The sequence below is a fragment of the Chionomys nivalis genome, chromosome 24 (assembly GCF_950005125.1).
Source record: "Chionomys nivalis chromosome 24, mChiNiv1.1, whole genome shotgun sequence".
In the NCBI taxonomy this organism is placed as follows: Eukaryota; Metazoa; Chordata; class Mammalia; order Rodentia; family Cricetidae; genus Chionomys; species Chionomys nivalis.
The window spans coordinates 15478412-15501896 of record NC_080109.1 but is presented as its reverse complement, the minus strand read 5'-3'; the positions used below and the strand labels follow the sequence as shown (position 1 = coordinate 15501896).

General features: G+C 40.4%; 1 protein-coding gene across 2 annotated transcripts in view; it reads left to right on the top strand.

Moving 5' to 3' along the window:
* The window catches only part of Gmps (guanine monophosphate synthase), a 50045-nt gene that overhangs the window by 10455 nt on the left and 16105 nt on the right, over nt 1-23485 (top strand). For both annotated transcript variants that reach the window (XM_057756925.1, XM_057756926.1), the window contains exons 2-10: nt 7967-8148; nt 10578-10692; nt 14662-14759; nt 16625-16728; nt 17374-17567; nt 17812-17977; nt 19358-19509; nt 20068-20241; nt 21796-21901. In XM_057756925.1, the coding sequence (XP_057612908.1) occupies nt 7967-8148; nt 10578-10692; nt 14662-14759; nt 16625-16728; nt 17374-17567; nt 17812-17977; nt 19358-19509; nt 20068-20241; nt 21796-21901 (1291 nt within the window). The remainder of the gene's footprint in view (nt 1-7966; nt 8149-10577; nt 10693-14661; nt 14760-16624; nt 16729-17373; nt 17568-17811; nt 17978-19357; nt 19510-20067; nt 20242-21795; nt 21902-23485) is intronic.

Here is a 23485-nt window from a genome sequence, read left to right as displayed (position 1 = left end):
CATATTCTCTAATGATGGACTACCACTGTAAGCTGAAGTAAACCCTTTCCTTTCCTAGTTGCTTTTGGTCATAGTATTTTATCATACACAGCATTGAAAGCTAAGAAACTAGTATTTTGCCTGCGTGTATGTTTGCTTGCATTCCCTCTAGCTTAGATGTTTGGTGCCAGTGGAGACTAGAGGAGGGTATGGTATCCTCTGAACTGGAGTTACAGGTGCTTGTGAGCCACAATGTGCATTTTGGAAACTGACCTGGATCTCTGGAAGAACAGCCAACGCTTTTCTTAATGGTGGAGACATCTCTCCAGCCCTAACGTATTAGATTTTGGAGACAGGGTTTCGCACTGTAGTCCAGACTTGCTTGGAAATCATGGCAGTCCTCCAGCCCCAGTCTCTTGAATACTGGACTACACTCAGTTTACCCTTTATAGCTTAAAAAAAATTGATTTATTTTATGTATATGAGTGCGCTATCAGTATGCATGTCTTTATGACAGAAGAGGGCATTGGATCCCACTGTAGATGGTTGTGAGCCACCGTGTGGTTGTTGGAAATTGAACTCAGGACTTCTGCAAGAGCAGCCAGTGCTCTTAGCCTCTGAGCCATCTCACCAGCCTTTTTTTAGAACTTTTTAGTACAGGTAAAAAAAAAAAAAAAAAAGGTAATATGGGCTTAGGTTCCAAAAAGCCCTCTATGAACCAAGTGAAAGTGCCTTTAGAGTGGGCCAAATTTTCACGGGGGGTGGGGGGAAGGCTTTTGTAGGTATGCGCCTATACAGTCATAATTCAGTAGGGTTTTTTTCCCTAATCCATGTACATAGTTTAAACCGTTATGGAGGAGGAACTCAAAACTGTGACTATGCTAGCTTTTTCCCCCTTTTCTTTCACTTTCCCTCCTGTTTTGTGTGAGATAGCATTTCACTCTGTAGCACTGGCTGTCCTGGAACTCAGCTCTGTAAATCAGGCTGGCCATGAACATAGAGATCTGCCTGTTTCTGCCTCCCAAGTGCTGGGATTACAGGCGTGAGCTACTTACTACCTGGCTCCTTTTCTTTTCTTTTTTTTTTTTTTTTTGTTCAGTTTCTCTTATATCTTGTGTATGAATTGTGTAGACTTTTTACTTTGGAGAGGTGTGAAGGGAGAGGGCCTCGTGTATCTCAGGTTGTCCTTAAATTCCTCCTGCCTTCACTTGCTGAATGTTGTGCTACAAGTCTGCTGATTTTTTTTTTAACTTCTTTGGATATAGCTCTGGATGCTTTCCCCACTATAATAAATACAGTCATTAAAAACATGTCTGAGTTAATTTGTTATTGACATACAACAGTGCTACCGATTTTACACAGGTCACAATGCCTGGCTACAGGTGCTCGGCAAGTGGTTGATGAGATGATTTTTTACTGTATGTGCATATGCTAGACCAATAACGAACTTCTCACATTCCAGGCAAGTACCATCTACTGAGCCCCATGTCTTCCTCTGTTTCTCCTGCTTCTCTGCTTGTCTCACAACCCCTTCTCTTAACCCCAGGTCTTGCACATGTTAGTGAGGTAGAACCTTAGCCCAGAATTGGGATTTTGTATCAAGCAAACTGGCTCTTAGATTTGAGTTGGCTCTGTTAATGACTCTGGCATAGAGTTTCCCTATCGAATGTCATTGAAAACTGAGGTTGGCAGTTATTATGATTATCATCTTTTGGTTTGTGAAGTGGGTGATAGTTTGGAGTTTTTTTTAATTGAAATTTTTATTAAGATGAGATTTGTTATGTAGTAACCTGTACAGATCTTGGCGAGTATATAGGTTGAATTTTGACAGTATGTGTCACCACCCCAGTATTCGTACATCGATATTGCCATCGTAGTGTTGCCTATAGAATCAGCCATGGAGTGGTTGCTGCCACCCCCACTCAGTGCAGAGCATTGTTAAATGTGGTGATGTATATACCAGTGGTTTGTTTTTTAATGTGTGGGTGTTGTCTGCATGAGTATCTGCACTGCACGTGTGCCTGGTGGTCATAGAGGCCAGAGGAAGGCCGTGATTCCCTGAAACTAGAGATGCAATTGATTGTGAACTGCCATGTAGGTACTGGGAATTGTATCCGGGTCCTGTGGAGGGACTGAGTCATCTCTGTAAACCCCGTTCCTATTTATTATTGTGGTTTTTTCCCCAATGTATATGTGTCTCAGAATTTGTCTTGTCCATTCACAATTTGATAACCATTTGATTTTTCTGTTTACTTTTTGTGGATATAGGTGTTCATATTTCTTTTGGATTAATACCAAGAGTTGAACTGTTTGATCAGGATAATTTTTAGTAGGTTTTGATACTTCCCATTTCCCAGATTGGGAGGTAGAGGTTACAGTGCTTAAAAGATGCACATCTTGGCATGTATAGGAATACAGCATTGGTTGTTTTTTTAGGATGAGTCCCACTAGCATAGACTGCATTTGTAGTTGAGGATAGCTTTGAACTCCTGTAGGTCTTGCCTACACCTCCCAAGTGCTAGGATTATTTATAGGTGTGTGCTACTACACCTGGCTAAACCAAGATTTAAAAACAAAAAACTTGGAAGCTGGGTGTGGTGATGATCATGCAGATAGTCTCAGCATATAGATTGCGCATTTAATAAGGTTGGTATTTTGTTTGTGAACAAGGTTTAACATAGCCCTGGATAGCCTGCAATATAGCTGAGGATGACCCTGCATGACCGAGCCACTTGCTTCCATCACCCTCTGTATCAGAAAGTTTTGTTTCTGCCATGCTGGGGATATGCAAATCCAAGGTTTCTAGATTCCAGGCAAGAGCTCTACCAACTAAGCCTCATCCCTAGCACCTAGGTTGGTTTTGTTTTTAAGTGAAATAAAAACTGTTTTCAGTTATTTAAGTGACACTTTCTCAGCTTATCTGTCGGGCTTATTACCCTATGGAGTATGGGTTTCCCGCGTTTGTTAGGCTTACCTCTAGAAGTTATAGTCCCTCTGTTTCTCATTTCTGATGTCTTTCTTTCCTTATTTAGCCTCTTAGTAAGAAAGAAAGAAACTAAAGTATGCATTTCATTTTATGTTCAAAGCTAAAGAATCAGTGTGTGGTGGGACTGGAAAGATGGCTTAGCTCTAAAGAACTTTTGCTGACTGCTCTCCTAGAGGACCCATATTCTGTTCCTAGTATCCACCTGACAGCTCACAAGTGGCTAAAATCTTGTCCTCTTCTGATCTCCTCAGGCACCGGGCATGCACATGGTGCACATACGTCTATCTATGCAGGCAACACTCTGACACGTATTTTTAAAAATTAAAAGGAAAAAAAGAAGAATTCAGTGTGATATATATCTAAAAGACCAGGTTAAGAAGCCACACCCACAAAGTCTCACTAATAGGACTGACTAAACAAGACCTGAGCATGGACAAATAAAACATCAATAGACATGCTAACTCCTGATGCCTCAACTTCAGACAAAGAACTACAGGCAACCATGGAATTCTTTTTTTTTTTTTTGGTTTTTTCGAGACAAGGTTTCTCTGTGGTTTTGGAGCCTGTCCTGGAACTAGCTCTTGTAGACCAGGCTGGTCTCGAACTCCCAGAGATCCGCCTGCCTCTGCCTCCCGAGTGCTGGGATTAAAGGCGTGCGCCACCACCGCCCAGCTCAACCATGGAATTCTGAAAGCAGGAAAAATGGTCTTCCTTAGGGAAGAGGACACAAATTTGCCCTGAAAATATATACATACAAATTACATTACATGGACTAAGCAGATTGTATTCATGTATTTAGGGACATACACACACACACACATGTAACAAGAAAAGACCATTAATTTGAAAGAGAGCAAGGGCATACATGGGAGGATTTGGAAGGGAAGTGGGAAATGAATTAATCTTAAAAATAAATTATTTTTTATTTTTATTTCATGTGTGTTCATGTTTTGCCTGCATGTAAGTATAAAGGTGTTGGATCCCTTGAAATTAGAGTTACATACACAAGTGTGAACTGCCTATTGGGTTCTGGGAATTGAATTCAGGTCCTCTGGAAGAGCAGCCAGTGCTCTTAACCACTGAACCATCTCTCCAGCCTCTTAAAAATAAATTATTAAAAAAGACAAGGTCACAGAGTTAACTATAAACATTCTCTACAGTTTTGACTAAATTGTATATTTTTCATGCATATAATTATGAAAAGCAGAATGAAAATCTTTTTCAGAAAGGCATTTGATATTTTTGTATTTTTTAAACAATGCTATGGATCAAACCAAGGGCTTCATGTGTACAAGGCAAAGTACTATAGCATTACATGATATAGTGATTTTCTTTAATGTTACTATGACATAACAGCTATAGCCACAGGGATGGTAATTAACAGTCATAAAAATAAGGAACTTAATACTGTATTCTTTGTTCAGAAATGTGTGGGCCACCTTTCATGTCTATCTCCACTTTATCTTGTCAGTTCTGATGCTAGTAATTTCTTGATGTTCCCTTAATGGCAGCAAAACTACAAGAGCCAAGTGTAAACATTATGACTACTTAGGGCTCAGCACAGTATGGTTTCTGCTCTTAAGACATTGGCCAGTAGAAACCTCATGCTCAGTGCCAAACGTAAGGAAATATCAAGAGGACGTCTGACTGAAGTCAAATGCCAGACGGCATACATAATAGGGAACAGTGGTGATTGAGGGCCAGTGGTGTAGTCTGAAAAAGAATGTACAGTTATAAACAAAAGCACAAGTGAAGGCCAGGCAGTGGTTGCGCACGCCTTTAATCCCAGCACTTGGGAGGCAGAGGCAGGCGAATCCCTGTGAATTGGAGGCCAGCCTGGTCTACAAGAGCTAGTTCCAGGATAGCTAGGACTATTACACAAGGAAACCCTGTCTTGAAAAACAAAACAAACAACAACAACAAAAGCATGGTGAAGAACCTAATAGTCCTTGGACTCCTGACATCTGGGGTTTCTGGCAGAGCAGCAGATACTCTTGACTACTGAGCTATCTCTCTAACTCCTCTGTTTTCTTATAACAACAAAAATATATTAAGGGTTGGAGAGATGGCTCAGTGGGGAAAATGCTTGCCACACAAGTGTGAGGACCCAAGTTCCGATCTCCAGAATCCACTGACTCCTGCAAATTATCCTGTGACTATCACATGCACTGTGGCATGTGCTTGTGTGTGTGTACACCCATACACAAAATAACTACAGAAATGTAATTAGTAATTTATTAAAATAATTGCAGTAGAAACCCATGCATTATGTACTCTGATAAAGGAGGTAACCATAAGGATCTCAGAGCCTGTGTAATGTACTAGTTGCTGTACTGAATGTCTGCTGTCTTGTTTTTTTCTTAGCAACATCATTTCCTAAAGCTCTTGATGCATTATGTAAGAGGAACAACTGTGTTGCTATCAACTATAGTTAGACTTACATGAATAAGCTAAAACACGAGGGCAGACTATAACCCTTCAAACAGATCCAGACAGGTTTGTCTAGACAGATTTTTGTGGATATGTCCCAGTTCACCCTCAGGCTGCCTTCAATTCACTGTAGCTGAGGATGACCTTGAACTGATAATCTGTAGCTTTAAGGTACCTGCATAGCTTTGCTGTATATCTGCAGAGTACTGGAATTAAAGACCTGTGCTACCGTGAATAATTAACTGAAATAGTTTTTGCAATATGTTAAAATTTTGAAAATCTGGTTACTAAACTGAACTTGAGTGCTTTGTCTGAAGGGACTGTGAATAATACAGAGTTGAAAGGGAAAGAACTTGCTTCCCGCTCTGGGCGCTTGTCTTCTGCATTACCTTATTGTTGAAAACCTTGATAGGAAAGTTGGTCACCAGCAGTTCAGGTTCTGTCTTCCGTGTCATTCAGTTCACAAGCTGCCATCTCCAGTTTCTGATGCCATGACCAGTTACAGCCTTCCTTTCTGAGTCTGCTGTAAGTGGTGATTAGTCACCACTTTGTCTCCCAGTGATAAGCCTAAAGGACATTTTATAAATACGGACAGACACAGTCAAAGAGATGAAAGTGCATCATGGATGTCAAAATCCACTTATACCCTGGCTTTTGATGAAAATGTACTCTTTGAACTTTTATACAGGCTGCATTAAGATGGGGTCATGTTGTTTGTTTGTTTCCAAGATAGAGTTTCTCTTTGTAGTGTTGGCTATCCTGAAACTTGCTTTGTAGCCCAGGCTGGCTTCAGACTCACAGAAATCTGCCTCTCAGCCTCCTCAGTGCTAGGATTAAAGGCACGTGCCGCCACTGCCCCAGCTGATTGGGTCAGACTGTAAATGCAGCTGGGCGGTGGTGGCGCATGCCTTTAATCCCGGGCAGAGGCAGGTGGATCTTTGTGAGTTCGAGACCAGCCTGGTCTACAAGAGCTAGTCCCAGGACAGGCTCTAAAAGTACAGTGAAACCCTGTGTCGACAAACAAAAAACAAAACAAAACAACAAAAAAAAAAAGACTGTAAATGCAGTCCCTAAGTGGACTTCTAAAGGACATCTGCATTTTTAAGGCAGGACCTTAGTTAAATTTGAAACACATATGCAAGAAGAAGAAACCAACATAAAAGACCAGACTAAAATGGCGCACTGGATTTATCATCCAACTTGATTTTAGGACATGGGAAATTTTGCTGCATCCATGTCTACGCCACCTACTTTTGCATTGTTTTCCAGGTAGATATTTTATAGCACATTTATTCTGATTTCCTTTCTTGCTGTCATAAGGGATTCTGATGATAGGGAACTTGGTAAGGGAAAAGCGTTGTTTGGTTTACATTCCAGGTTGTAGTCTATCCTTGAGTGATGCCAGGCAAGAACCAGGAGGAATGCTGCTTGCAGGCTTACTTTCTGGCTTCTTGCCAGGCTTGTTTGGCTAGCTTTCCTTAACCCCAGGACCACCTGCCTAGTTATGAATGGTGTCCATATTGTGGACTGGGCCGTCCAGTATGAATTTGTCTTCAAACAAAGCTCCAATAGAGAAGTGACAGGCCAGATCACATCTAGGCAGTTGCGGGTCTTTCTTCCCAGGGGAGGGACTCAGGCTTATGCTAAGTTGGATGTAAAAACCAAACAGTGTCTCTGTTTTGCTAAACTGCTTTCTAGAAGTTTTAAAAATTTATGCTTGACAGGGATAAAAGTGAAAAACTTAGAAAAAAGTTAGTGTTCTGAGTTAGATATGTCTATTGCAAAAGATTTTAGTTAAAGGGAAATTGGCCATCCTTGCACTGTAACAGAAGGCTACACCACCTTATTAATATGTTTCTCAGAGCAATGCTGTGTCTGTTGGGGCAATCATGGCTTATTGTCTAGAGGAAGCACCAGTATGAATGCTGGCTTAAGAGGCAGAGGTCAGGACTGCTAACAGAACAGGACTGTCTGCCTGTCTGTACATAAACGATTGTCGGCATCACTATATAAAGCACACTGGCAAGAGTGAGCACTCACATGTGTCCACCTCTGGTTGTGTATTAACATCTTCCACTTAAAAGAATTTCTGAATCCATAGCTTAAAAATGCAGCGTAAGTTAACATTTCTGTGTGGTTTTGGAACTAACAATGACCCCCATTTTTTAAAATGCTGTAATTAAAAAAGAATTATTTTGTGTATGTGAAGTCACAGCGTGCCACAGTGTGCATGTCAGAGGTCAGAGGACAACTTGGTTTTTTGTTTTTTTGAGACAGGGTTTCTCTGTATAGTAGCTCTAGCTGTCCTGGAACTCACTCTGTAGACCAGGCTGGCCTGGAAATTACAGAGATCCTCCTGCCTCTGCCTCCCAAGTGCTTGGATTAAGGGTGTATACCACCACCACCTCCCAGCCCAGAGGAAAATTTTTAGGAATTACTTCTCTGCTGCTGTGTAGGCCTCAGGATCAAATTCAGGTAATCAGGCTATAAGTCTTTTCCTGCTGAACCAACTTACTAGTCCTAAGTAATACAATTTTTGTAAATAAGAGTTTCTGTTTGTTTTACTTATAGCCAGAGAACGCTGGAGGAGACCTTAAGGATGGCTGTCACCAGTACGAAGGAGCTGTTGTCATTCTGGATGCTGGGGCTCAGTATGGGAAAGTCATCGACCGGAGAGTGCGGGAGCTCTTTGTGCAGTCTGAAATCTTCCCCTTGGAAACACCAGCCTTCGCCATAAAGGAGCAAGGATTCCGGTAGCCTTTGACTAATGTGTCTAGAAGATTGAGTTTAGAGTTTGGATATTTTATGATTAGTTTACTTGGACATTGTGGATTTCTTTTTTTTTCTTTTTTTTTTTTTTTGGTTTTTCGAGACAGGGTTTCTCTGTGGCTTTGGAGCCTGTCCTGGAACTAGCTCTGTAGACCAGGCTGGTCTCGAACTCACAGAGATCCGCCTGCCTCTGCCTCCCGAGTGCTGGGATTAAAGGCGTGCGCCACCACCGCCCGGCTTCTTTTTTTTTAATAAAAACTCAACATAGTCTTTTAAGAAATTTCTTAAAGCTTTGATTTGGAATTTGAAAGGAATAACTTGTACTTTTGATCACAAAGATTACCTTGATGCCTTATTTTTTTGTTTCAATGATGTTGGGGAGTTTGCTTGATTTTCATTATAGAGCTAGCTAGTGCTGCTTGAGTAGTTTATATTTTATATGATTTGTGGGTCAGAGTTAGATGTGATTCTAGTGGTCATTTGTTCATTGTCCCTGTAGCATAATCAAAAGACAAATGTACAAATAGTTGGGTAGAGGAGCTGAAAGGGAGGAAGTATTTCTGTAGGAAGTCTCTTTTGTTTCTAACCCTGAAAAACTAGTTGTTAAAGGACAAAAATATTGCTAAGGCAGATAGGGCTAGTTCTAGTGGCTCACACCCCTAACAGTCTAAACAGCCAAGTCATGGGAGACTGTTTCAGCGGCTGCCTGGGGCTGGATAGATTTTTCCCAGAAGTGACTGCAGTGTCCATCAGTTGTCTCTCAGACCTTTCCAGTAGGTGAATGAAAACAATAGAAAAGGAAGGGCATGACTGCTGCTAGATATAGTGGAAGAGAAACTATATTATAGACCAAAGGGAGGACATAGTCAGAGGCAGGGACTTCTGGGAAAGTCCAGAGTAGACTTGACCCTGAGCCAGTTGAGGAGAGTGGGGAGGGGAGAGGAGGGAGGAGCCGCTAACCAAGAGGGGCAGCTTGGGCCAAGAGACCGGTCTAGAGCGTAAAGGATAGATCAGAAGGGCAGATAACCAAACTGGCTGGATTATCTAGGGAAGGGCAGCTGGGGGAAGAACAATGCAGCCTTTGGGCTGGAAGAGTTTGGGGTAGGGGGCCAGGCATGCCAGTCATATCCTGTAACAGCTAGGGACAGAGGGGTCCAGGGAGAGCCTGGCACCATTGTCTGCTTTGATGTTAAGTAGGCACTCAAGCCATTTGTCTGTGGTTTGAAACCTAACACTAGATGTGCTGTAGTTCTCTTCAAATATGTTTTATTTTCAAAATTATATTTTGTGTGTGTGTAAATGTGCGCTTGAGGAACTTGGAAGGTAGTTTGTGGGAGCTGGGTCCCCTTCCACCATGAGTCTGAGGGATCAAACTCAGGTCAGGCTTGGTACCAAGTGCTTGTGCTTGATGAGTATATCGCTGGCCACTGAGTATATGTCCCCTTTCTTCCTTTTTTTTTTTTTTTGTTTTTGTTTTGTTTTTTGAGACAGAGTTTCTCTGTTTAGCTTTGGAGCCTGTCCTGGAACTAGCTCTTGTAGACCAGGCTGGGCTCGAACTCACAGAGATCCACCTGCCTCTGCCTCCCAAGTGCTGGGATTAAATATGCCACTACTGCCCAGCTCTTTTCTTCTTTTCTATTCCCCTAAAATTTTAGATGAAGCTTTGCTATTCTCTGAGTTGAGAATGCACTGTTTATTTCTTATTTTAATTTTATGTCTAATGAGTGTTCTGACTTCATGTATGTAAGTACACTGCATGCATGCCTGTACTTGCAGAGGCCAGAGGAGGGAGATCGGTCTCCTCAAAGTGGAGTTAGAGATGGTTGTAAACCACACTGAGGGTGCTGGCAACTGAGTCCATGTCTTCTGGAAGAGCATCAAGTGTTTCAAACTACTGAGCCGTATCAGCAGTCTGTTTCAGTTTTCTTAAAAAGTTTTTTCTTTTAATTAAAAAATGGTTAAAAGAATTCTTAAAGGCTTCTTAGACATATTTACTATATTTTGAGAGTTCTTGTTTTCTGAAGTAGAGGAAATTGCTGGTTAGAAACGGCAGCTTTAAATTTAAATGCATTCTAGTCTTATAGTACAGATGAAATGCAGTTTGTTGACCTGTAAACATGAATTTCTTATGATAATCCCATACCTGAAACATTCTTAAATTTTTAGAGTGAACACTGAAGGCTAGATAAGGTGTGTCACTGGTCAGTTGAGGAATGTATGTTTTTACTACTAATACTGCTCCTAAATTAATATACAGAATGCTTTGTTGCAAATTGTAATTTAGCTAAATTAGATGACAGTACTGGACTAACCTTTAAAACCTGGGCATATGGGACAAAATGGGACAGATCTTGAGGATGTTAATTAAAGACTGGCAGTCACATTCTGTACTGACTCCTCTTTGAATCCACAGGGCTATTATCATATCTGGAGGACCTAATTCTGTCTATGCAGAGGATGCTCCCTGGTTTGATCCAGCGATATTTACCATTGGCAAGCCCGTTCTTGGAATTTGCTATGGCATGCAGGTACAGTTGCAACTGAGTTTAAAAGTTAACTTTTTAAACTGAGTTTAAAAGTTTTATTCTTGTGATTTAAACACTTTGTCTCTCTCTCTCTTTTTTTGGGGGGGGGATTTTTGAGACAGGGTTTCTCCGTAGCTTTTTGGTTTCTGTCCTGGAACTAGCTCTTGTAGACCAGGCTGGCCTCGAACTTACAGAGATCCGCCTGCCTCTGCCTCCCGAGTGCTGGGATTAAAGGCGTGCGCCACCACCGCCCGGCTACTCTTCATCTCTTTAAGATAGTCAGGGCATATTACTTACTACTGTCTGTTGATTGCTATACTACGGTGGAGTTGACCTTATAAGGAAACCTGTTTTTAAGTAGCTAGATTAGTTAAGAAACCACCATCCATATGTCTGTCCGTCTGTCTGTTTGAGACAGGGTCTCACAATGTAGTCCTGGCTGGCCTAGAACATGTTATATAAACCAGGTTAACCTGACCTCATAGAGATATCTCTGCCTCTGTCTCCCCAAGTGCTGGGGTTGAAGGTGTGCACTACTATGCCCTACCATTGTCCATATTTTTTATTAAGCTATGTATTTTTCTGTGTTCTCCTCCCTTCCTCCCCTTTCCCCTTCTACCGTCTCCCATGATCCCCACGCTCCCAATTTACTCATGTAGATTAGATCCATGTATATCTCTCTCGGAGTTCTCATTGTTGTCTAGGTTCTCTGGGGTTCTGAATTGTAGGCTGATTTTTCTTTTCTTTATGTCTAAAAGCCAGGCACTTATGAGTAAGTACAGACTATATTTCTCTTTCTGGGTCTGGGTCTCACTCAATATAATGCTTTCTAGATCCATCCAATTGCCTGTAAATTTTGAGATGCCATTATTTTTCTCCACTATGTAGTACTCCATTGTGTGAATGTACTACATTTTCCTTATCCATTCTTTGGTCAAGGGGCATTTAGGTTGTTTTCAGGTTCTGGCTATGACAAATAAAGCTGCTATGAACATAGTTGAGCACATGTTCTTGTGTTATGATTGAGCATCCTTTGGGTATATACCCAAAAGTGGTATTGCTGGGTCTTGGAAGGTTGTTTCCTAATTATCTGAAAAATCACCATGTTGACTTTCTCTTGTTTCTCCTAGCCACTTTCATTTGATCTTGTGTTCTCCCTTGTGGCCATTTCAGCCATTTGTCAGACAAGTACACTATCACTGATTATGATAACAGGTAGTGTTAAGCCAAAATATGCTAAGATCTCATTTACCAAAAAAGCAGTTTTACTTATCAAAATCTAAGGGAAAAGAAAAATAAAGCCAATAAAATTTTAAAAGTTGGGCTGGAGAGATGGCTCAGAGGTTAAGAGCACTGTCTGCTCTTCCAAGGATTATGAGTTCAATTCCCAGCAACCACATGGTGGCTCACAACCATCTATAATGGGATCTGACACCCTCTTCTGGCCTGCAGACACACATACAAACAGAATACGGTATACATAATAAATAAAATATTAAAAAAAAAATTTTTAAAGTTACCCTTTATGGTAAGTGAAAAGATGATTACATTATAGCATTTAAACATTGTCTTACTTGATTAGATCACCTGGAAACAGAGCTATAAAGCATCCTTGAATAATGTATTACAGCTAGTTGCATTTTTAGTACATCTGTGGAGCTCCCTCTCTCATTCCCCTCTTTTTTCCTGCCTTTCTCCCTCCCCTCTTTCTTTTCCCCACTCTATCCCCTTTTCCTCTCTCTTATTTTGGCTAGGTACAGGACTTTTTGCTTTGTAGTCCAAACCACCCATAGATGGGTAAACCTCCTGCTAAAGCCTCTGTACTGTAATATTTTCACTTAAAAAAAAAATCCTATCACCCTCTTTTCCCATATTAGGGTTCTCTATAGGGACAGAAGTGATAGAATGAGTATATATATTCTGTCTGTCTGTTTGTCTAGAAAGAGAGAAAAGGGATTCATTAGAGTGGCTAATAGGCTATGGTCCAGCTAATCCAACAGTGACTGTCTCCGAATGGAAGGTCTGAGAGTGCAGTAGTTGTTCAGTCCATGAGGCTGGACGTTGTAGCTGGACATCAGTATACACCAGAATTCCAAAGGAGTAGGCTCTGATGCCATTGAAAGTCAAAAGTTTCTTTCTTCCTTGTCCTTTATATGGGCTGCCAGGAGAAGGTGGGGCCCATATTTTCTGTGTGTGCACATACGTGCAGGGTTCTTCAACCTCAGTTGACCTGGATTTAATGTGGGTCTTCCTATGTCAAATGATTCACTTAACTCAAAAATCCTCATGGGCTTGCCCAGCAACTTGGTTTTCAGTTCATTCCAGTTGTAGTCAAGTTGACAGACAAGAATAATTGCCATACCTCCATTTGCTTTTAAAACAATTTTTTTTTAAAAACCAAAAGGTTCATAAGTTTTTTTTTTTTTTTTTTCCCCCCCTAAAAATAGCCAAGAGGCTGGAGAGATGGTTCAGTGGTTAAAAGCAGAGCACCTGAGTTTGGTTTCCAACCATCACTAACTGCAGTTGCAGGGGGTCCACTCCCTCTTCTGACCTCCCAGGACACAGGGATGCACATGCAGACAAAACACTAATACATTAAAAAAAGAGGTTTTAAAAAAAGTTAAGATAATATATATGACCATCGGTTAACATGTTCAGTTTATGGATAAATTGCCAGGGTTTTTTTTGTTTGTTTGTTTTGTTTTTGTTTGTTTGTTTGTTTGAGACAGGGTTTATCTATGTAACAGTCCTTGCTATTCTAGAGCTCACTCTGTAGACCAAGCTGGCCTTGAACTCACAGATAACCACCTGCCTCTGCCTCCTGAGTGCTGATATTAAAGGCTGCGCCACTGCCTGGCTATAAATTATTTTCCCTTTTGTCTGTCTTTTGCTTTAACTGTAATGAAGGAAAAGAAGATATTTTTACAGCAAAGACACAAAATAGTTATTAAATAGGTCATTCTGGCCTCAAACTCTTTACTTTGTAGTCAAGAGGCTCTTGAACTCTTGATTTTTTTTGAATTTATTTTTTTCCATCTATTAAAAGGGTGAAAATTATTCTTTAATTGCAGGTGAAGTTAAAACAGATTGAGTATACATATTATAGCTGGCTAGTTTTGTGGTTTACAGATAATGTTTGTGTCCTTTATATTATTATTATTATCATTATTGCTACTCCTACTACACACACACACACACACACACACACACACACACACAGACACCTCTCCCCCCTCCCATGGTTTCTCTGCAGATAACAGCCCAGGCCTTCCTGGACCTTGTGTTATGAGCTCAAATATCACCTGCCTCTGCTTCAAGAGTGCTGGTTTAAAGGTGTGCTCCCCCATGCCTAAATGCTCTTTAAACATAAGACTTCACTGCATTGCCCTTATCTGGTTTTGCCTCTCATATGTAATTCTCTAATTCAACTGTTCTAACTTGTTTTATCAAAATGGGTCACTTATTTTTCCTTCATGTTTGTTAGGCGTCTTTATAGAACTCCTCCTGTGTTAGCGCTATAATTTTTACCTGCTATGACCTTTTAAATCTCAAAGTACCTTTGCAGGTAGTTTTACATTAATTGTGACTTGAGGGAGATCTCTGTCTTTTTTCTTCCTGAGACAGGGTCTCACTGTGTAGCTCTGGCTGTCCTGCAACTGAACTATGTAGACCAGGCCCGGGTTGAGCCCACAAGCTGAAATTCCTCTTTTTTAATGTGAATTAAAGTAGACCAGATGGAAGGTCTGTCAGTGTTTAACAGAGATTAACCTCAGGTCAAATTCCTGGTCAAATTTTGTTATGAATTCATGTCTCTTAATGATTTTATATAGTAATTATAGTTATCTACACTTATTAAACACTTGTTATATATTTATGGTACAGACAAGAAATTTTGAAAGCAAAGGATATAAATAATTACTTTTAGCATAAAAAAGATTTCTTTTGATTCATTAACACTCTTTTCTTCAACAGATGATGAATAAGGTTTTTGGAGGCACTGTGCATAAAAAAAGTGTAAGAGAAGATGGAGTTTTCAGTATTACTATGGATAATACGTGCTCACTATTCAGGTATTACTTTTTACTTACATTCATTTAATTTTGTGTCCACTCATACATGTATTCTAGGGTGCACATGTGTGTGTGTGTATGTAAGAGAACAGCCTGTGGGAATTGGTTTTCACCTTCATTAGGCTTGGTGCAGATGCCTTTAACAGCCTAGCTATCATGTATTTTATTTATATCTGTGTATATTAAACTATTTGTCATTTTTATTTGTGTGTTTGTTTGGAGGTCAGAGGATAACTGGGAGTTCGTTTCTACTTCCACTGTGTGGGTCACAGGGGTCAACCACTTCCCCTTCATAATTAAACACCATTGTTTTTGTTTTTGCCCTAGAGCTCCATCTTAACTAACTACACTTATTTTTAGGTGTTTTATGAACAGTTAGGCAATTGCCACACCAACTCCAGTGTCATCTGTGTGACATGATATATGTCATTATGCCGGACGGGAGCTACGTGTCCTATGGGACTAGGCTTCCTGGAGGTCAATGGCAGACAGCCTGGTATTAGCCACCACTGAGGCATAAACAGGTTTCTCAAGGAGCTGGCTATACGGGATATGAGCTTTGCACATTCTCTTTTATAATAATGATAGTCTTTATATCTACAGGACAAGGATCATTCTCTTCAGAAACAGCTTGGAGATAGGGAAGCACAGTATGGGAATGTATAAGACTACAGCAGAACCTTTATTTATTTACTTAGTGTGTGTGTGTGTGTTTGTGCTTGTGTGTTTGTTTGAATGTGTTCCTTGTATGTGCATAGTTGTTGAGACCAGAAGAGGGTGTTGGATCTGCTGGACTAGAGCTATAAGTGATGTGGGAACTGGGAACTGGATGTGGGTCCTGAAAGAGAAGAAGTAAGTGCTCTAACCACATACCTGTCACTCCAGCCCCATATCTCTTACTCTTAATCTGAAAATCTTGTTCACTGGTTACATAATAACCTGCATTTTACACATATCTCTATTGTACATATAGCTGCAGAATAGCAGTATCATTATTACTGATATGACAGTGAATTGTTAAGTCATTGAAATATCTGCTGTAAAGATAAAAACCTCAGAATTTAAATGTTGAAATCACAGTTTTATTACTCTGTAATTTTTTTTGTTTAAGAGTACCAGCTTCATATGCATTTATTAGTTTTAGTTTTCAAGTTTAAAGATTACACTTTTAGGTGTGTCTGTTTGTGCTACTTGTGACTTGCTCCTTATGTCTTGTGCAGCCTGCTTTCTTTTTTTTTTTTAAGATTTATTTATTTATTTATTATGTATATAACATTCTCCCTCTATGTATCCCTGCACGCCAGAGGAGGGCGCCAGATCTCAATACAGATGGTTGTGAACCACCATGTGGTTGCTGGGAATTGAACTCAAGACCTCTGGAAGAGCAGCCAGTGCTCTTAACTCCTGAGCCATCTCTCCAGCAGCCTGCTTTCTTATAGAACCCAGGACAAACAGCCCAGGGATGGCACCATTTATAATGGGCTGGTCCCTCCCCTATTAATCTCTAGTTAAGACAATGCCTTATAGGATTATCTGCAGTCTTATGGAGGCATTTTTGTAATTGAGGGTCCCTCCTCTTTGATGACTCTAACTTATGTAAGTACAGTGACTTATTAATCTGGTTCTAACTGAGTTATTTTCATTTGTTTATTTATTTATTTGTTTATTTATTATTTGGTTTTTCAAGACAGTGTTTCGCTGTAGCTTTGGAGCCTGTCCTGGAACTAGCTCTTGTAGACCAGGCTGGTCTCGAACTCACAGAGATCCGCCTGCCTCTGCCTCCCCAGTGCTCGGATTAAAGGCGTGCACCACCACCACCCAGCTTCTGTTTAATTTTAAAAATCTTTCTTTTTTCCTATGTTTAGGGGCCTTCAGAAGGAAGAAATTGTTTTACTTACACATGGAGACAGTGTAGACAAAGTAGCCGATGGATTCAAGGTTGTAGCACGTTCTGGGAACATTGTGGCAGGTAAAAGTTCTAAATTTTGCAGATTTCACTTTAAAAAATTTTCAGAGTAATCATGAGTCTGAGATATTTTTAAATAAATAAGTCTTCTTTTAAATTGTATACTTGTTTATTTTCCATTTATTGTGTCTGAGGGTCAGAGGACCACTTAAGGGCTCTTTCCTGCTCCTATTTGGATTGCCCTGGTTGAACGTAGTTTGACAGGTCTCTGGCATCAAGTGCCTTTACCCATTGAGCCAGCTTGTGGACTCTTTCTTATTTTTTGATAGCTGTTGTCAGTGTGGTAGGATCCATTATTAACCAAGGGAATTATTCAGAAGTCACATAATGCTTTAAAATACTTAAATGAAAAACAATTAATTTATTCATATAATGTATGTGTGTATGTGCCCAAGAAGGGATGAATGGTGGGGAAGAAGAGTGAAAGTGGGAGAGTCAGGCAGAAAAACAGCAGCCAGTGACCTTGAAGGTGAAACCAGCTCTATAAACATTATAGCAGCGTGATTTTATTTAGGCATTTTCTTTCTCTGCAATTGAAAGTTGAATAAGGCATATACATTTAACATAAGAAAAATATTTTTAGAATGAATTGTGACTATTGTTGTATCTTCAACATAAAATTGTTCTATGACTGTTTTCTCCATGAAGGTATAGCCAATGAATCTAAAAAGCTATATGGCGTACAGTTCCATCCTGAAGTTGGCCTTACAGAGAATGGGAAAATAATACTCAAGAATTTCCTGTATGAAGTCGCTGGCTGCAGTGGGACCTTTACTGTGCAGAACCGAGAACTTGAATGCATTCGAGAGATCAAAGAGAGAGTAGGCACATCAAAAGTATTGGTAAGCAGTTGATCACCCGGTGGTCTGCAAACTTAGGTCAGAAATGTTGGAATCCAGGGCTGGATTGCTTTGCCTTCACAACTGACAGGGTACATATATAATGTGTGTGTTGTATCACCTTAGAGTCTTTTCAGTTATTGTACGTATCTTCACTGTATATAGCATTTTAGTTATATAAGGTGATAGTGTTTATTTCTTGTTTGTTTTTCTGATTTGAATTGTTTTCTCTTCATTTTATTTACAGGTTTTGCTTAGTGGTGGTGTAGATTCGACTGTTTGTACAGCTTTGCTGAATCGTGCTTTGAATCAAGATCAAGTTATTGCTGTGCATATTGATAATGGCTTTATGAGAAAACGAGAAAGCCAGTCTGTTGAAGAGGCCCTCAAAAAGCTTGGAATTCAGGTCAAAGGTATTAGTTTATCATGAGAAGTTAATTTACAGCAGCGGTTATTTCTTCAAGCCTAGTTTCCCTGTAAACTCAGTCCTGACAATACCATTCACTTCATATGTGTAGTTTTCTCTGTTTCAAGAAACATCCAGTTGCTTCTTGGCCTTCTGTCTAAGATAAGGTGTAGTATCAAGAAGTATCCAGGGCTGGAGAGATGTTCAGTGGTTAAGAGCACTGCCTGCTCTTCTAAAGGTCCTGAGTTCAATTCCCAGCAACCTCATAGTGGCTCACAACCATCTGTAATGAGATCTGGTGCCCTCTTCTGGCTTGAAGGCATGCTTGCAGGCAGAATACTGTATACACAATAAATAATTTTTTTTTTTTTTTAAAAAAAAGCAAAAGTGTCCAATATAAAACTTAGGTAATATTGACTGTTTCACTAGAATTTAAAGTCTTGGAGCTAAAGTGGGAAGGAAGCCAAGAAGAAACAAGCTGCCTTAGGCTGCAGAGTTCTGGAGGAGGCTTAGGGAATGTTGAATTGTAGGAGGAATGGGTCTCTGCGTGTGCCTAAACCAGGAACAATTTGAAAACATGGGAAGCAGATAGTTTTTCTTAATGTAGAGCTTGCTACTGCTGTCCTCACCGTAAGAAAGGTGAGGGCTTACTAAGCACGAGCTTGGCTTGCACCACTGGCACCAGGCATAGTTGAGGTTAGAGGTACGACTCTGCAGTAGGAACAGGGTGCGAATGTTGATGGGCAGGAGCTTGAGGGTAATGGGCTAGGCTAAGAGAAGGACCTACAGGTCTTTGATGGGCCCTGGTGGGAACAGCTGGCTTCTGCGTCGCTGGTTATGCTCTACTGACACATAGTGCTCATAGTTTCTTACTCTTCACCTGTTTCCCATTCGACAGTGCTGGGACTTATACCCAGGTCTTTGGACACACTAGGCAATACTTTGCCACCAAACTAGCATGATTTCTTGCTTTTATGAAATAATAGATAAAGGGATATCCAGGTAATTGTAAATGTACAGATAGCAGTTTTGAAGAAGCTGGTTAGTGCGCTGTTCTGAGGACTGGTTTGCTGTGGAGGAGCCACTGCCTTTGACTATCTTGGGGCTCTCTGTATTGCTATGGCATTGACTTGTTCTAGTGGAACACTGAGCAGAGGCAAAGCAACCAGCACCATTAGCAGTGCTGTGATGTCATATCCAATGCTACAGAGTTCTCTTTATGGATTCCCAGGCCGGAACTCTTAACTGTTGGGTTTATTGCTGGTTTTTGAGTATATGGGCAGTGTAAGGCATATTAAAGGGATATCTCTGTTTTCTTTCTAAGCCTTGACATACTTAAGGTGTAAAGAAACATAATTGTTTAAAATACTTCTCCCATCTCTCCCAGTGATAAATGCTGCCCATTCTTTCTACAATGGAACGACTACTCTACCAATCTCAGATGAAGACAGGACCCCACGAAAAAGAATTAGCAAAACGTTGAATATGACCACAAGTCCTGAGGAAAAAAGAAAAATCATTGGTGACACTTTTGTTAAGGTACCTTTCTATTCTTCTTTTAACTTGCCCTGTAGACTAGGATGTCCTCAGCTGAACTCACAGAGATCCTCCTGCCTCTACTGGGGTTAAAGGAGTACACTACCCCACCTGGCTAATGTGTGCAATGTTTACTGTTTTATGCGGATTTTAGTGCATTTTTATCATTATATCAACAAAATTGGCTCATTTTGTTTGTTAAGATATGTGTGTGTGTGTGTGTGTGTGGAGTGTATGTGTATGTACCTATTGATAGGTAGAAACTGTTTTAGTTTAAAAAGCATGCATGTTGCTGAGCTGGTGTTTTAGGCATTTAAGAATGAACTTTTCTGCTGGCATTACACTTCTATTGGGTTTACCAGAGGCCAGATTTCAGGGAGTGCTGAAGGGGATGTTCACATATATTTTTGAATCACATATAATGTACATATTTCCAGAAATTTATTTTTTGTAGTTTAATGGTTCTGATTTCCTAGTTGGTTTGCAAAGACTCAAATGTCATTAACTTTGAAAAGATTCATTTCTTAGAAGACTGTTCTGTTCTGTTTTTGTTGGTAACAGATTGCCAATGAAGTAATTGGAGAAATGAGTTTGAAGCCAGAGGAGGTTTTCCTTGCTCAAGGCACCTTGCGGCCTGATCTAATCGAAAGTGCATCCCTTGTTGCTAGTGGCAAAGCTGAGCTCATCAAAACCCACCACAATGACACGGAGCTCATCAGAAAGTTAAGGGAAGAGGTAAAGGCTTGTGAGAACTTTCCCTAATACATATACTCAGAGCATTTCCCTTCCCTCCATCCTTTCTTTCTCCTTCCCAGTACTTGCAAAGTTGACTATCCATCACCACAAACTAATATTACATTTCCCTCAAAAGCTACCCGGTGCATCTCGTGCTCATTAGCAGTCATGCTTTAGTCTAGTGGTACCCACCCATCTCCTCCTGTCGATGCTAGACAACCAGTGTCCACTAGTCACCTTCAGTCTAGTGGTACCCACCCATCTCCTCCTGTCGATGCTAGACAACCAGTGTCCACTAGTCACCTTCAGTCTAGTGGTACCCACCCATCTCCTCCTGTCGATGCTAGACAACCAGTGTCCACTAGTCACCTTCAGTCTAGTGGTACCCACCCATCTCCTCCTGTCGATGCTAGACAACCAGTGTCCACTAGTCACCTTCAGTCTAATGGTACCCACCCATCTCCTGTCAATGTTAGACAACCACTGTCCACTAGTTTTTGTTTTGTTTTTATTTTTGGAGACATAGTTTCTGTATGCATCCCTGGCTGGCCCGGAACTTGCTTTGTAGATCAGTTGGGCCTGAAACTCAGAGATCTACCTGCCTCTGCCTCCCACATGCTGGGATTAAAGGCCATTATGCCCCCAAACCACTAATTTCTACTTCTGTAGTTTTTCTCATTTTAGACACCTTGTGGCCTTTTATGATTGGTTTCTTGCTTTGTTTTTTAAAAGATGGTTTCATGTATCTCCTTCCTCTTATTTGTTATATTGCTGAGGCTGACTTTGGTGACTTTCCATCCTCTACCCCCTGAGTGTCATGATTATAGACATTGTCTACCATGCCCAGATAGTATATTAACATATATTTTCAAGGTTCATCTATGGTATAATGTAATTCATTCCTTTTTATAACCAAATATTCCATTGTGTCTATTTGTTCACCTTTTTTAGTTGGTGGACATTGCCCATTTTGAGTGTTAGAAATGATGTTATAAATATTATTATAAATTCTTGTAAACACGCATTTTTTCTAATGGACACCTAGGTGTAGAATTACTGGAATAGCACAGTGTGGTGCTGTAGTCCTGTACCCACCACTCAGGAAGTCTAGGCAGGGGGATCTAGAGTTGCATGATCATCTTCAGCTACATTTTTTGTTGTAGGTCAAGCTGGTCTAGAACTCACAGATTAGGCATGCACCACCATACCCAGCTCATTTGGAAAAACTAAGTACTAACATTAACTTTCCCAGTTGTTGTCTTGTATCATAGGAGAAGTATATGAGAGCTGGTGGGTTTGTTTGCCCAGACCTTTTTTTTTTTTTTTTTTAAAGATTTTCTTTATTTTATGTGTTTGGGTATTTTGTCTGTATGTATGTCTGTGTATCAGTGAGTCATCTCACTAGCCTCTGAATCTGTTTTTATTTATAAGACTTTCAAGGCTTATGCTTGAATGCCACTAAAATACTCATCTAATTCCTTCTAAGCCTCATAGGAGAAACTACTTTAAATGATAAAGTCTAATTTTCTAACTGGTCCCTTTTTCTCCTTGTAGGGAAAAGTAATAGAACCTCTGAAAGATTTTCATAAAGACGAAGTGAGGATTCTAGGCAGGGAGCTTGACCTGCCAGAGGAATTGGTTTCCAGGCATCCTTTTCCAGGTACAGACACATTGGGTTTGTCCGTTTGGAGACCTTGTTGGTTCAGTTCAAACCTCTCTGAACGACTTGTCTTTAGGGATCATGACCTGACAGAAGGGAAGCGACAACAAGGAACAAATTCTTTAAAGTGCCTATTGGATTTATGCTAATTCATGTCTCATTCTCTTCTGTGTTTGTATGTAGGTGCCATATGATTCCTGGGAGTCTGGCATGTAACACTGCCAGATAAGGAGATGGAGCATAGAGATATTTAATAACATTTCTATATAATTCTTAGTTGTAGATCTAGGGTTTTTAGATCATAAATACTGTGTGTACATACATCATGTGTTCCATGGAAAGAAGAGAGAATTAAACCTTGTGTCCCCTCTTTCTTGTTAAAGATACGGTCTCTAAAAGAGCTGCAGAGAAACCCTGTCTTGAAAAAAAAGAAAAAAAAAAATCACCCTCACCCCCCCCCCCCAGGTTCCCTTGGATGGCCTGGGTTCAGGCATTTTCCTTCCTCAGCTTCTCATGTAACCACTGCCAATTCCTCCCCTAAGGTTTCTTAGGCAGCATCTTGCTTGAACGGAAGAACTGCTTCATTCACTTGTAAAGCACACTTTGCACTGTGTTTGTTTTATGTAACTAATTCACAGGCACCAGGGAAGTTTTAAATAGTTATTTGCTGTAACAAAAAATAGTGATATTTAAAGATAGCATCATGACACTTGATCTGTTTTATTCTGAGATGGTTTAAGATGCAAACCTGGGCCGGGTGATGGTGGCGCACGCCTTTAATCCCAGCACTTGGGAGGCAGAGGCAGGCGGATCTCTGTGAGTTTGAGACCAGCCTGGTCTACAAGAGCTAGTTCCAGGACAGGCTCCAAAACCACAGAGAAACCCTGTCTCGAAAAACCAAAAAAAAAAAAAGATGCAAACCTGGTTTAGCTCTCTATAATAAGTGATGAAGGAATGGCCCAGTTAATTAAAACACACTAATACCCGAGCATGGTGGCACATTCCTCAATCCCAGCTCTTGGGAGGTAGAGGCAGGCAGATCTCTATGAGTTTAAGGATGACTTGGTTTACATACCAAGTTGTAGGCTAGCTAGGGCTATGTAGTAAAGACCCAGTCTCAAAAAGAAAAAAAATGAGGGCAAGCATTTTGAAAGTACTGTGTGGTGTGACATACATCCTCTCACACACGAAAATAATCTTGCTCTGTGTTTTACAGATGAGAAAACTTAGCAATGAGGGCAGTTCCAGAAGTTGTACAGAAAACACTATTTTAGTTGCTTTAAAAACTAATCTTGATGTTTATTCTAAAACTAGGAATGAAACCGAGGACAACTAATGGAATATGGCTTTTATTGCTTATAGACATCTCAAGTGGTTCTTTTCATGTTGTAGCAAAGCAACAGAATCTGTGCATGTGTTTTATTTATTCTTTAGTTTTTTGTAAGGTTTATTTTGTTCTCGTGTTTTGTCTGCATGTATATGTGTGTACCATGGCTGTGCCAGGTGCCAAAGAAGCCAGAAGAGGCATCAGAGCCCCTGGATGTGTGACGTGAGAACTGAACACCGTCCTCTAGAGAGCAACAG